This window comes from Sceloporus occidentalis, unplaced genomic scaffold (genome assembly GCF_023333645.1).
Source record: "Sceloporus occidentalis isolate IW3139 unplaced genomic scaffold, rSceOcc1.0.p SCAF_1, whole genome shotgun sequence".
NCBI lineage: Eukaryota > Metazoa > Chordata > Lepidosauria > Squamata > Phrynosomatidae > Sceloporus > Sceloporus occidentalis.
Window position 1 is genome coordinate 283,911,435 of NW_028316981.1, and position 15,664 is coordinate 283,927,098.

At 37.9% G+C, this 15,664-nt stretch overlaps 1 protein-coding gene across 4 annotated transcripts in view; it reads right to left on the reverse strand.

The window, feature by feature from the left end:
- The window catches only part of LOC149324002 (importin-11), a 173,984-nt gene that overhangs the window by 112,021 nt on the left and 46,299 nt on the right, over positions 1-15,664 (reverse strand). For all 4 annotated transcript variants that reach the window (XM_089495221.1, XM_089495245.1, XM_089495236.1 and 1 more), the window contains exons 21-24: positions 12,227-12,342; positions 10,639-10,715; positions 4,121-4,200; positions 1,844-1,924 (exon numbers count right to left, since the gene is read on the reverse strand). In XM_089495221.1, coding sequence (XP_089351347.1) covers positions 1,844-1,924; positions 4,121-4,200; positions 10,639-10,715; positions 12,227-12,342 — 354 coding nt within the window. The remainder of the gene's footprint in view (positions 1-1,843; positions 1,925-4,120; positions 4,201-10,638; positions 10,716-12,226; positions 12,343-15,664) is intronic.

Consider the following 15,664-nt stretch of genomic DNA (forward strand, 5'->3'; position numbering starts at 1 on the left):
AAAAATCCGTGTATAAGAAGGGCTGACTGTAAACTTTGAAATTGAGGTCAACATTTTCTTAGTTGGCAAAGCATGGAAGTAGCACACTAGAGGTAATGGTGTCACCTGTAATCAATTTTGGGGAGATATATAAAAAGGACACAAAGGCCTGTTACAGACTGCCAAAATAAAGCTGCTTCGGGTCTCTTTGGAGGTATGCTGTTTAAATGATGCATGCATCCGAAGAATCCGGAAGCTGCACCAAAGCTGCACTCCAGTGCTTAGGAATGGAGTGTGGCTTTGGCGCGACCTCTGGACTCTTAGGACCCATGCATCATTTAAATAGCATATCTCCAAAGAGACCTGAAGCAGCTTTATTTTGGCAGTCTGTAACAGGCCAAAGATTATTCATTCATTAGTTCATTCTCTGGCTTTCTTCCAATATAAGAACTCAAGGTAGCTAAAACAGTACCAATAAATTCAAAGCAGTACAAATTTAAAAAAGATGAAAACATTAAAAATATTAAAATGTATTAAAAACTATATACAAACCTTGACATCTGAACTGCACAGTATTTACCAGTCATCAGTCTGAAAATTTCTGATGGCATAAAAATGATTTTATCTGCTGTGGAAAGGAGAGTAGGAATCAGGCCATCCTAGTCTCTCAAGGGAATGAATTTCAGAGCCTGGGAGCAGCCATCGAGAAGGCCCTCTCCCTTGTTCCCACCAAATGAGACTAAGTCAATATCTCGTCTCTGGAAGGAACATGAGAGAGGACCTCCTTGGTGACTTCTTTCAAGAATTCTCTCCTTCCAGAGCCAGGTCCAGTTCCCTCTTTACTATCCTTCTCCTGGCAAGTGAGAATGTTTCCATTCCAATAGGCTTTTAGTAACTGATTATGAAGGTGTTTGAACTGTTACATTGATTTTCACCTTTTGTTTGACTTTGTTTTAAATGGTTTTAATTTATCAGATACCACATTTCTGTGTGTTATGTTTTGTTTACTCTTTTATCTTTATTTGTTTAATTTTTTGTCAGTCAACTTAATAACAAATGAATCTCCAAAATAGCATAATGACTGATACATCTGCATTACTTTTAAGGCAGGAATAAGAATTATTGGGTCCTACATATATTCTTGGACTACAACTCCCAACGTTTCTCATCATTGACTATACTTGCTGGGACTTCGAGGACTCACAGCGTGACATAATCTGAGTGGGGGAGCAGAATTCCTATCCCTTTTAAAGGGTAATAAGCACTATCTACCCATTATTGCTAAAATGTTAAAGGGAGAATATTTTTGATAATTTTTCATGTTTTAAGTATATTTTTATAAATAATAACAGTAAAAAGTGAAACAGTAATGTTTCAGTAGCATGCTGTTCAAAAAATCAGGCAGAAAGGCTAATGTGTTGTGCGTGTGTGTGTGCACGTGCCTTCAAGTTACGTGCCTTCAAGTTGCCTTATTGTGGCCCCATTAATTTCATAGGGTTTTCTTAGGCAAGGAATATTCAAGAGGTGGTTTTGTCAGATCTGTCTTCTGAAATATAGCCCACACCCCTTGGTATTTGTTTGTGGTCTCCCATCTAAATACTAACCAGGGCAGATCCTGCTGAGCTTCGATGATCAGACAGGATGTGCTACTTTTAGAGTATGATTTGGGGAAAATAATGAGCACTGCCAAACATGATACTTTAAAAACTAATGTTATAATAACTGCATTAGTTTTTTTAAAACCTGCAAAACTTTTTCAATAGAAGTGACAATGGGATGAAATAGGACATGCACACCATAAATCTGGTTATTACTATAGGAACTAAAAGCAGTTTAATGATAAACTGGAATATTGACCATTTACCTTTAGAACTTGAACTTGACCCTCTGTTGTTATATCCTTCAAGATCTCACAGAATGATTTGCAGAGCTCAGCTGCATAGACCTAAAATTAAATTTAGCATAAATTAATATATGCACAATTTATAGTTAACCTTGCTTACATTTCAGCTATTTATTTATTTATTTATTTATTTATTTATTTATTTATTTATTTTATATACCACAAATTAACAACATTAATCACTGAAGTAGAAACACTGTATATTCCCTCTACATTAAAAAGCTCCGTCTACCACCACTAAATGTTTCCTTGAATAAAAACACTTTTACTGCCGGTGGAAAGAGAGCAGGGTGCAGGCTGCTGCAGTTTTTAACCAGGTTGGCAAAAGGAGCGATGTTTACTGGTCCTTTTGGCCCATTTTTTTTTTTTTTTTGGTAAAAGACGCTGCCTTGGTGCAGTTTCTGGTCACACTTGGGGTGTGCGTCATCTAAATGCTACACCCCGAACGTGGTCTGAAACCAGTTTAATTGGAGCATCTGTTTCATTCAACAGTCTTTTAAATAGTTTTATTGATCTTCCAACAACCTGTAACTATCTAATAATGGGGTCACAATAAGTTGACAGGTCTGATATTTAAATGTACAAATATTTAGAACAAAACTGAACCCATGTAATTGCCACAATGAGCCAACAACTGTTTTTATTCTCCTTTTGATTTTAATACAATCCCAATCTTAGAAATGTTAAATTAATTTAACAAATAATTTCTTTGGCATGCCACAGCTGGAAACCAATACATTCATGTATTTTCTTGTATGCACATAGGTCTATATGTTATATATTATTTCCACAACTGCACCTCTAAATTCCATATGATACATTTCTTCTGTGTGATCACCAATTACCAAGAACAAAATTTTGAAGGTGTCAAGGGCTGAAAGGTCTAATAAAGGGGCCAGAAAAGTTTTGGATACATAGCTTGTATGCTCAAGTAAGGAGGTGGGGGAGGATGGCAGGGAGAGCAAAAGCACAAGTATAAAGTGCCATATAATTATTAATTTTTATTTTAAGAACATATTTCCATTTGCATAGAAGTATCACAATATGTTAGGAGCTACGTAAAGTTTACCACCAAGGAAAAATGTCAGCTAAAAGCCTTCTCTTTCATCTGTAAGCTTTTCATGTCCTATGAAATTTTGGAACTGGAAGACATTCCAGCCAGAAATCCAGTGATCAGCTATTTAAAAAGAATGTAGCATGAAACCTTTAGAATGACTGAAATGGCTGTCAGAATCTATCATGATAATTAAATCTTAAGAATACCTAGCAACAGTATTAAAAAAAACCAACAAATAAAAAAGCTAGATCTTCCTTTCTGAAATGATATGCTGTAATCAAAAAAACTAATGGTTGTGGAAATAATATAGTTATTTGATAACACCATTTTAAATAAGTATGAACACTGTTAAGTATTCTCCCAACCGTTCTATTTCCAAAGACTTGAGATAGGTTTAAAGACAACTTTACTTCACTGTGTACTGCAACTGAAGAAGTGGATTTACATCCATGAAAGCTCATGCCAAAATAAAAACCAGTCAGTCTTAAAGGTGATGCCACATTCCTTTTTTCCTCCCCCTTTCTTTTTCCTTTTTGTATTTCAAAACATTACTGAATGTGCATTGCTTCTGAGAAAATTCAGGAAAGCAGAAGTGATTGAAACAGAGGTTCTTAGCGGAGCTCCAGAGAGCAATAAGGAAGCATTCATAATCCTGACCGTTTTTGGTCTGGTCTTTTCCTGTGCCTTTCCAAGCCTGCTCTTACATATGTGTGACTGGCTGCAGATATCCCTTACTATAAACCTATTCACATTTAAATGTAAAAAATGTTGGTATACAACAATTAACTGCCTTAGAATTCCCCCCTCTTTAATTTTCCATTTTGCTAAACATGTTCATTCCTGCTTCTGTGGATCATAAGCAACCACTGTACAGCAAGTACTGTGATTCCTCAAAATCAGATACAGTAATAAATCCCAGGTAGAACAAATGACAGTTTGTAAACCAGTTTCAAACTGTGCTTGGTTATCCAAGGTTGGCAGGCCTTTACAAAACTGTGATTTGTAAACTGGAATAGATTCAGAAATAAAGTGTGCCCATAATCTAACTTTACAAAACATGGATTGTTGATATTTTTAACATAAGCAGCAACAACCAGGTGTCTGCCTCAACAAAATATTGAATTACACAGCAAAGCAAAATTTTGCACATAAAACTTCAAAAATATGTGTTATCTACATACCTGAAGAAATTCTGATGGCGATAAAAAGAGATAGCCATTGATGATCTTAAAGCAAGTTCTGAGGTTCTCTGAACTTAATTCTACAAAATAAGCAGATCACTTCACTCTTTGCCATGATTTAAGACTACCAAACAACACCCAGACACACAAATACATTTTTCACACCACACTTGGATATCGTTCTTTTTTCATTTAAAGGTACTGTAAAATCACTGAACCACCATATTTATGCTTATATGAAAATTAAAGAACTAAGCTCTTTCACATATATGAGTAATGAAGTGCCATGGGCACTTGGCACTGGGGTTTGGTTCCAGGACCCCACGTGAATACCGAAATCCGTGAATGCTCAACTCTCATTATGGGGTAAAAACATGAAGTCCCTCATATAAAATGGTAAAATCAAGGATTGTTTTTACATTATTATTTTTATGACTATTTTCAAGCTGTGGATGGATACAGTATCCATGGATACAGAAGGCCAACTGTAACAAGATTTCACCAGCAACCTAAAAAACGGGCATCTAAAAATTCTTAAAAATGAGTCCTTGAGGGACTACAAATAAGAATGCAGACATTTTATTTCTCTTAGGTATCAATTAAAAGATAATAGAAAGACTGCTGCGTTATCACTAGAACTACAGTTCAGAAGGACAAAAAGATCATCATTTTCTATTAAATTTTTATGGGCAGAAACAGTAAGTTCTTACGGGCAGAGACCTTGTACCAAATGTGTGTGTTTGTGCCTTCAAGTTGCCTAATGTACCTCATGTTTATTGCTATTTTCACAGGGTTTGTTTGAAACAACACAGTGCAAAGAACTTTCTCATGAATATAAAACTGCCTTCCACCAGCTACCACTAAAAAGTAAACATTAAGGTGTACTATTCTCCTCATGGGGAAGAAAGATTCTGCTGATGAGGAAGACTAAACTCTTAATTGAAGAAAAGGAGCCACACATTGCCAAATCCAAATGCAGGCAGCTGTTGAAAGCTCCTTCCTGGTGTTTACAAATCAGTGAGTCAAGTGACCTAATTAACATGCTTATAAAAAATAAACAAGTAGATTTAGATAATTAGGTTAATTTGCAAACATAAATATGAACACCTAATTTGGATCTTCAGAAAACAGAATTCTTATTGAAATTACAAATTCAGAATTATTTTTTTCAGATCTGCCCATATGCCACTGGACATATTTTATGAAGAGTTGCTAAGTAGCCATGGAGAAACTGAACATAAGAAAAGAGCACAGGTAAATATCTAAAGGCACCAGACCCCTCTGATCCTGGAAGCTAAACAGGATCAGCCATGATTAGTACTTGGATAGGAGACAATTTCTTAGATTGTAAGCCTGAAGGCAGGGAACCGTCTAACTAAAAGATTGTATGTACAGCGCTGTGTAAATTTACAGCGCTTTATAAATAAAAGTTAATAATAATAATAATAATAATAATAATAATAATAATAATAGGAGACCACCAATGAATACCAAGTGCTTTAGGCTGAATTTCAAAGGAAGGAACTGGCAAACCACCTTTGAGTACTCTTTGGCTAAGAAAACCCTATGAAATTCATGGGATCACCAGAAGTCAACAGGTAATATGGAGGCACATACACACACAATCATCAGGTTAGAATAATGATGCATCAAGTTCAGACCAATAGTGTTACAGGCCAGGGGCCTTCATATCATCTGCCTCTTAGTCCTGTTTTAACTGGCTAAGTAAGGACTGCTTGGCACCTTTACATGCAAGGCATGTGTTTTACAACTGAGTTATGGTTCCTTTTTCATTTTAAACTGATAGGCAGGCCCATTGGATGTCACTTTTATATACCTAAATAACTAACCTAAACTTTCCTAGACCATGAACAGTTAGTTCATGGCTATTGAGTACATTCTCCCCACTCCAATTTACCCTTCCCCCCCAAAAATTGTGGTATAGGTAGTCTTGTAAATATTGGTATTCCCCTAACCTCAATTATACAACCCTATTGACCACGCATGGTGCTGTCTTGGTTACATAAGTGCCAGAACTTGTCTATGAACATTGGAATTGAAGGGAGTGATAATGGTTTAATACAAATCCTAGAAATTATTTTCCTAATTTTATAGAAATCATAAAAACAGAATGTTCTGTCTCCTTAAAGACTAAGATTTTAGTTGACATAATCTTCTGTGGATTTGATGAATCTATGTAATCCAATGTGCTGCAACACACAAAAAGTTTGTTCACTATTAATCAGCATGTTTTGCTGAAAAAGATTAACATGGCTCCCTGCTACCTAGCATCAATTTTGAAATGGTGAATGAAATGATGATGCTGGGTCTCATCATGTAGCAGCAATTTCTTGTAGTATCTAAAACCAGTAAGTATGCACACGAACATGTTTGGATGGAGAACAGTAAATTCTACGAGTAGGATGAGAGGGCAAAAACTGTTGTGTACATTTACACAAATGGGAATATTTTCAAAATGTACAGGAACCAGAATTCAGTTAATTCTGTTATAAAATTTAATTTAATACAGAATGAACATTTGTGTTCCTTGCTAGTACTACAAAAAGTTGATTGATATTGGAATTTTTATACTAGTCTGTCAAAAGGTCTGCAACCTGCTCATACTTCTACTGTTGTGAAACTGTTTTTACACCTGTTCACAGAAATACTTGTCTCACCCGAGTTGCTTGACATTTTTATTCTTTCAGATTCATTTAGCAGCAGTGAGTTCTAGTGCATACTGATGTATTTAAAATAAACTTATTTAAACCTCCATTTATTTTATTTTTTTAAATAACTAGCATCCTCTTCACAGAACATTACTGTACCTTTAAGATGCCATCCCAGAACTGTCAAAAATGAAGATTATTTTAGTCTCCTTTTAGGTAAATTTCTTGCCTTATTTAATTGCTGGATTGCAAGAAAGAGAAACTAAAACAGCACAAATGTCACTGTTACAAAGAAAGGCCAGAGATCATTCCACCCTCTCTTCCTCCCCTGATTCTTATCACATGCTGGTGAAAAGCATTACTACCCTAGAGCAAATAGAACAGATGAAACCATAAATCATCACCTCTAAAGCTAATTCACACCTGCTTCTGACCTCTTGCCCAAGAGATAGAACCTCTATGCCAGTGCTCCTCCAGGTGAAAAGAGAGAAAAAAGAGCAGAGAATTCACAAACATCCTCAGAAAAAATGCTCATTTCAGTGCAGTCACAGTAACTGTATGAATATATGTACTAGGTTTGGAGGTTGAATCTAGAGTTGCATAAACTAAGCACGAGAGTATATTTCTAGGGCAGAGGAGAGGGGGAAATTATTAAATGTCATCTCTTGCCCTCAGCTGTGCCTGAGATTTCAGTTTTCTTTTTTCTAAATTCACCTTCTGGGTGGTCTCTCTCTCAGCCACTAAGAGAACTGCATTTCCTATCTTTTCTCTTTTTCTTTCAAGAGGGATCTGCAGCTAGTCTGAGTCTCTATGTTTTTTCCCCCAAGTTAACTGTTTTATGGTATAGATGCTACTTCCAAGATTCATTTCTTACAGCATGTCTTTGCTGAAGGCATATTTCCTTTTTAATGTTTTTCTTCAAAATCATTCTTCATGGATGCTCCCTTGCTTGAATCCACAGGCTTTTTTTCTATGGAAAAGGTGCTAGATGGTTATTATTCTCCCATTAACCCTATCATTGTCTCTATCCAAATTTTCCACAACTCTCTTCCAGTAGCCTTGAATGAATGTTGTAAGTGTGGCTTTGCACTGGAGTGTGCATCTGTGCATCATGGCATTTTTTTCAATAAAAACCTCTTTATTATGTTAAATTGGAATTCTTTGTAATTTTCCTCCATAGACATTGGCTTCCAAGATCCTAAGAAAAAAGGTACTCACCCTCATGCAAGTCATTGAGTTTAATATCATTTCCCAATTTCTAAAGAAGTACTACCATTGCTAGTGGGGTTCCTCAAGCCCCCAGCTTTATGAGTAAAACCTTAGTTAAATGACTACCATTTTTATGTAATACTGAATAACTGGAAGGGAAATTGATAAAATATTCCTATTTGTTAGTGGTCAAGTTAGATGAGATGCAGCTATGCCATTTTATCTCTAATCTAATCACAATCTTCTCTAGTTTAATAGGCCAGTTTGAACGTAAAGCTAACTTACAGTTTAGCAGTATGAAAAAGAGATGCAATGAATCTTGAACGTATGTACTTCCTCCTCCTTTCACACAGCCTCAAAGAGGAGTTTGCAAACATTTGTTTCCAATTTAGATTAACTACAGCTTTCCTTGGGCCAGAGCTGATGGGCAGGAAAAAGCAGCTCAATCCTGATTTTTTCCCAAAAACAGATTGAAACCCTGCTGTCCACATGGACTGCTCCCAAACTGTGTTGCTGGGTAATTTTTTTGTCACTTCCTCACCATGCATGCATGCCATAGCACAAACATACTAACTGTGACCTCCAAGTACTTCCCACATTATCCCAGATGCCATTCCATTGGATGGCTGCCCCTTTGATCGGCCATAAAATTGCACATGCAATGCTCCACCTGTACAGGACATTGATGCCTCAATGTTTGGGTGCTACACTGGCACAGCACAATCATGGAGGCCTCCCATACATGCCTGCTTCACCCCCTTTCCCTGGTCTGTCTGGTTTGTGTATGTTGTAATTAAATCCATTGGACTTATCGCACTTCCATTTTTGTGTTTTGCTGCAGCCCTGCACTCACATTGGGCCATTTATACGCAGGCATGAAGTTATGCATTTTCCAGGTTAACCCAAAGTATTCCAGTTTATTTTAGCCCCAGAACGTGGTTTTGTTTAAATTTCCACTTGCTCTTGTCATGTAAATGTCCCGCCTTCAAGCAGTTGGAAGCCACTTTATTTTGCCTATTTCACCCCTCATTGACTAAACATGGATAAATTGTGGTTCATCTTAACTACAGTTACCAGAAACAAGTTAAACACAGTTGAACTTCAACCTACTAATGTAAAGTCAAAGGCTTTCATGGCCAGCATCCATAGTTTTTTGTGGGTTTTTCGGGCTATGTGGCCATGTTCTAGCAGAGTTTCTTTCTGACGTTTCACCAGCATCTGTGGCTGGCATCTTCAGAGAATGACATTCAACCTACTAAAATTACAATTTTAAAAAACATAAGCCCTGCATTTCTAAAATATTTAGGCTGGAATCCTGTTGGGGCAGTAAATTAGTAGCTGTGCTCTTCCCAGGGTTGCACAGACAAAATCTGCCATGTCTAAGCAGCTCACTTTTCCTATGTCTCATTTCCTTCATTGTTGCTATATTTGTGGTCTATTTCTTTCTTCTGGCATGGTTAAAGAAACATAGGCCCGTTCCGCACGGGCAAAAAGTATGTGCTCGGCACATACAAGGGTTAGAAAGAGACGTCCTTTCCGGACGCCCCTAACCCTAATACGCGCCGAGTACATAAAAAATGGTGGCGCCCATTCTACATGGGCACCGCCATCTTGACGTAGCAGACGCTTAGCATCCGCACGTCTCAACGCCATTATGACTCCACAAGTGCGCCATTGGCACTTTGCAGCGTCATAATGGCGCCGCAAAAAGAAGCCGCTTTTTGCAGCTTCTTTTTGCTGCGCGGAGCAGCCGCACAGTTTGGCCACTGCGGCTGCTCCGCGCAGCAAATGGGGGCGTCGGCAGACCACCCTTTTGGGTGGTCTGGAAAGCGCCATAGTGCCACATAATGCATCTCTTCAGGTTCTCCTCATGGATGCAGTGGTCTTTAGAAAGAAACTATAGTCAGCCCTCTGTATCCACAAATTCTGCATCTACAGATTCAACCATCCATTTGCCATTTTATATAAGGGACATCAATGTATTACACCAGTGTATATAATGGTACTTGAGCATACACACAGAGGTGGATGTTCTGGAACCAAACCCCAGTGGATACTAAGGGCCACTGTACTTTCAGTTAACTGCACAAAAACAAAGATGTGATAGGGCAGAAGAAGAACTCACTGTATCAGTCACAGAGATGAATAAAGTGGCACATTTTCAAAAGAATAAGGAAATGCCTTCACTCACTCTGCCCCACAAAAAACAACTTCCAACATTTGATTTCCTGACTTGGTACTTGATCAGCAAAAGGAAAATATCAGCACAAAACCTATGAAAACTAAAATAATTATAAAAGCTACAGTCATCATTATCTTTAAAATGAAGAAAACGATAAGCACCACTAATTTGTTTCTCACAACAAAGTATAAAATATCTGGTATCTTTGGAAGAAGTACAAAATATCTGGTTTGTTTGGAGGAAGACTGCAGCTTTTGTGGATAAAGGAGAATACAGAACATACATATAGAATGCAAATTTTGTATGTTTCTGAAGACACACTTGATTTTTTTTTAACAGAAACCATATAATTTTTTCAAGTGGTATTCAGATGAACAAGGTAAGGACAGCAAGTCACTTTCTATGTAACACACAACATGAAGACAATTCACACACAGATTCAAATACTAATAGCTCACCAAGAAGAGCAGACATATTCTGAAAAATTCTCAGCAATTCTGAGGTAAGGCAGGGACTATTTTCTAATGTTACTAGCCTAGGGGAAAGGGGAAAATAAAATCAAACACATGTTGATACATTTTCAAGAATTAACAGAAACTATTAAAAAGTGAATCATTCCACACTGGTCAGCATTCAAATTCAGAAGTTTTCAGAATCGTCACTCACATTTATTATTTACAACAGTGATGAAGTATTCAGATGTTTATGCAACAAATAAATTAACTGCTGGGCAGAAAGGAGACAAGGGGGTTAAATGTGGGTTTTTCCCCATTACCACAGATCTACAGAGATTTATTAATAAATTGCTCTAAGTTTCTTGCCATACACTACCCTTAAAACAGCCCATAAACCTTTACTGTAATGTCTGCCTCTGCCTCTCATCTGAAGAACTTTAAGCTACTTGGCTCCTCTATTGTTCTATCCACCTTAGGAAGTGCCATATTGTGACCAGTTAGTGTTCACTGATAGAAGAAATTTAGGCCTGTTACAGACTGCCAAAATAAAGCTGCTTCGGGTCTCTTTGGAGGTATGCTGTTTAAATGATGCATGCATCCTAAGAATCCGGAAGCTTCACCAAAGCTGCACTCCAGTGCTTAGGAATGGAGTGTGGCTTTGGTGCGACCTCCAGACTCTTAGGACCCATGCATCATTTAAATAGCATACCTCCAAAGAGACCCAAAGCAGAATTATTTTGGCAGTCTGTAACAGACCTTATTCCTCTTTATCCCCATCTCTTGCATGTAAGTATGGCACAACTGACAATAGCATTTCCAGGTTATTGTTCAGAGAATTTTATTTATTTGATTCATATCCCATTTTCATTTTCTCCCGGATTGAGATTCAAGGCAGCAGTTGTTGTTGTTTTTTAAATTATAATTTTAAAAAAACCCTTAGTACAAAAGTTAAAACACAACTGACCTTTGGTTTTAAAATACATGTTTAAAAACAGCACTAAGATAGATGTTTAAAACATAGCCTATATTTTCACTGCAAAAATAATATAGTTTGACACTGCTTTAACTGCCATGACTCAATGCTATAGAATCCTGGGATTGATAGTTTGTGACAACAGACCTCTCATAGAATGCTAAATATCTCACAAAACTACAAATCTCAGAATTCCATAACATTGAGTCATGGCAATAAGCACTGTCAAACTGCATTATTTTTGCAGTGCACATGCAGCCACAATAAAATAAAAGCATTACACCTTCTCCGTTAAAAGATCCATCTGCCATAACATATTAAAAACCAAATGTATCCTTAAACAAAAAGGTCTTTACCTGCTGACAGCAGGCTAAAAGCCAACCAGACCTCTAAAGGAAGAGTTTCACAACTTGGGAGCCATTAAGAAGGCTCTTTCCTATGTTCCTACCAGGCCCTGGGGGCTGAAAGAAAGCCTTCCCCTATAGATTTCAAAGCATGCTTCGGGTCAAATAATCTAGGCCAAAGCTGTGTATGGCTTTAAAGGTCACTTTAATTTCTGCCTGGAAATCCAAAGATAGAATGTTCTGCTTTTCTCTAGCTAATAACACAAAGAGTTACCAGAGTTCCAATCCATCTTCTAGAAGATACACGTGTGGAGGCTGGGAAACATCAGTGCTTAGCTGAATAACAGGGAGCAGGAAAGGATAAAGATTCTTGCTGTCTGCTCCTAAGCCCTATGGAAATAAAAATATATTTTACTGTTGTATTTTAACACATACCCTTATTTTTTACTTTAGATTGTACACCTCAGTCAGTTCTTTATTTTTAATTTAACTGATTATGTACAGTGATGTGTAAAATTACGGTGCTTTATAAATAAACTGTAATAAATAAACAATGAAACATTCATAATATCATTTCAGTACTTGGTGTTATTTTTGACTCAAGATAGACTATTATTATACTTCCTAGGGTGCCAAATTCCTCTGATAATTGTTTACTTATAAATTACTGAACTCTTATCTATAATTTGTTATTTTCACCATTAATTTCCCATCTCATCTCCATTACTTTTATACCATTTATTCAATTAAAACTCACTTTCTTATATCCTTCATAATCTACTTATCTAGTCCTATACTTATACTAATTATCTATATACTTAAACTCATACTATAGTAATTATTCCCTCACTGGACATGAAATATCATTTATATCATTTTTCCAAGGCCAAGTGTATTTCCTCAGTTTTTTCTTTTTGGATATATTCCTTCCATATTTCCCAATTTTTGTAAAAAATTTCTAAGGATCCATTCTTGACCAAGTATGTTAATAATGACAAATGATTAATTTTATTTCCAGAAATTTGTATGTAATATTCTTGTACTTTTTAATATTCAAATTATAAAAGAATTAAACAGATTATTGGAAGTAAAAGCTTCAGAACAGAATGGTCCAATCAACAGAGCACTACAAAAACTACATGAGTGACTATTATTAAATAAAAGATAATTTTTTTTGGAGAAAACATAGTTGTTGTGAACTGTCCTCAAGTCGACCTCGACTCATGGCGGCCCTGTGGATGAGTATGAACTCATAACTATCAGGATGAGATATAGCACTGTATTCTTTAGATCAAAGAGTAGATGCAAAAAAACTGCATACTCATCATAAACTATTTTATTTCTCTAAAATACAACTGCTCCAATTCTAGTTGAAACCCAAAGGAGATAATCAGCAAGAGGGTAAAGTATACATCAGTACACACTCAGCTGCTCCCAGATGTTACAGTTTAGGTTAGATCGAAAGGAGGTTTTTTTAAACTAGAGCCATGACAGACTGCCCTTTCAAACAAGGAAAGTAATTACTATGTGACTAACATCTTTTTCTGGTAACAGTTCCTTATGATTTTCACTAATAGAAAGAATTAAGCTAAACTGGATTTTATTTGAAAGTCAGAATACGCTTCCAACCGCTCTGCAGAAATAATACAGGTTTATAACACTTTAAGTACCATGGCTCAATGCTATGGAATTCTGGGAACTGTAGCTCAGAGATATTTAGCCTTCTCTTTGAGAGAGCTCTGGTGCCAAAACAAATTACAGTTCCCAGAATTCCATAGCATTGTGCCATGGTAATAAAAGTGGTGTCAAACTGGATTATTTCTGAAGTGCAGATGCAGTCTAAGGAGAAGGTGTTATATGTTCCAAGCATATTCAATCTTTCCTAAGTAACTCATAATTTGAACCTTGAGTTTCTTAATCTACTACTCAGTAGTGAGGGAAAGACTCTACGTATGCAAAAAAGGACATATCTTTACTTTTTTATAAACCATATATTTTAGAACAGCACTGTGACTGGGTGGGGAAGCAGAGATGGGTTGATGGAGGGGAGGACAAGGTGGAAGAGACGGAGGAGGTGGAAGAGCAAGAAGAAAACTCTCGAAGATGGGAAACAGCTGGGGTGACGGCGAGAGAGGAGATGGAGGGGGTGGAGTCCCGAGAAGGTGGGAAGGGTGGAGTCTTAGAAGGGAGAGGGCTGGTGAGCATAAATGGAAAGGGACAGGTGGCTGCCAGGAGGAGGAGTTGTGGAAGATGGGAGCATGCAGAGGTGGTTGCGAGAGGGACAGCGGAGGTGACTCGCAGCCCAGGAAGGGAAGGCTGGCCCATGTCCCTGCAGCACAGCAGAGGGAGACCTCAAGTAGACTCCCAAGGAAAGGTGCTCCTAAGAGACTCTTGCTGGGATGGGGACTTGGGCATTAAAAGAGGAGACTGATGTCCTTACCCAAGAAGCAGGACTGAGGATACTTTGGAAGGCACCTGGTGGGATGAGAAAGGGCAATGCTGGGAACACGGGCCTGGTCCAACCTTGGTAGAGAAGGCAGATGCCAAGGGAAGTGAAAAGTTTGGTCGGTGGCGCTGGGCAGACAGGTTTGTCTATTGTAAGGGTGAAGTAACCCACAGCATATTGCTGTACTCTGAGTTAAGTTGGAGTTACTCCGTGATACTATGTATTTGTTATTAAAGTTTGTTGCACTACAGCATGTGGTCCGCTGGTTATTGAAGATAACATGGATCCCCTGCCATACCCCCAGGAGCTCAGGTGCAGCCCACAAGCACTGATACTGAAAACAGTTTCCATAGCTGAGTTCTTAGAAGATCAATGCAATTCAATACAGACAATAAACGGTTGTTGTTGTTGTGTGCCTTCAAGTCGTTTCCAACTTCCTGACTATCATGGTTTTCTTGGCATGATTTGTTGAGGTTTGCCATTGCCTTCCTCTGAGGATGAGACCTTGCCCAAGGTCACCCAGTGAGTTAAGAATAGCCCAAACTAGTCTCTAGCTAAACTGACCATAAAAGATTATGTATATGTGTTATCAAAGTTGTCAAATAATGTGTTTCTCCATGAATATGGTGTAGTCTTTGTGCAAACTTCCAATATTAGAATATTTAAAATGAGTAATAAAATGGACTTTTTGTTAAAACATTGTATTCCTCATTCTAAAAGAAAATATTCTATAATCCATTTTCCCTTTTTTCTTTTAAGACTTTGGGGAAAAAACTAGGAAAACCAGCTCCCCCCACGTGTTTCCCTCCCCCCCCAGGTTGTTTCCAGGCGTTCAAAACTTTAGTCATGGCACTGCCCCATGAATAAGCTTGTCATGGCCAGCCAAGATGAGCTCTCAGAGGATGAGGAGGAGGATGAGCCTCCTCCAGAGCAAGGGCTGATTGAGGCTACGCCAGGTGTTAGTTCTATTCTGCCAGGTCCCAACTGTGCTTCCCCAGCCCCAGAGCAGGAGGTCCAACCAGGTCCTAGTGCTGAGGAAAGGCCTTCTATGGTGCCACAGCCTAGTAGTGATTCGGGAGACGAGGCGTGCCTGCAAGTGCCTTCTTATCAAGAGAGAAGGGCCGAGAGTGCTTGCAGGCGCAGATCCAGGAGGATTGCAGAAAGACAATCGGCAAACCAGCCTCAGGTGGCTCGAGGGAGAGCTTCCCTGATTTAAGTGGGAGAGAGGCTTGAGTTTGTTGCTAGAGTTTATTGCATGAGCGCTTG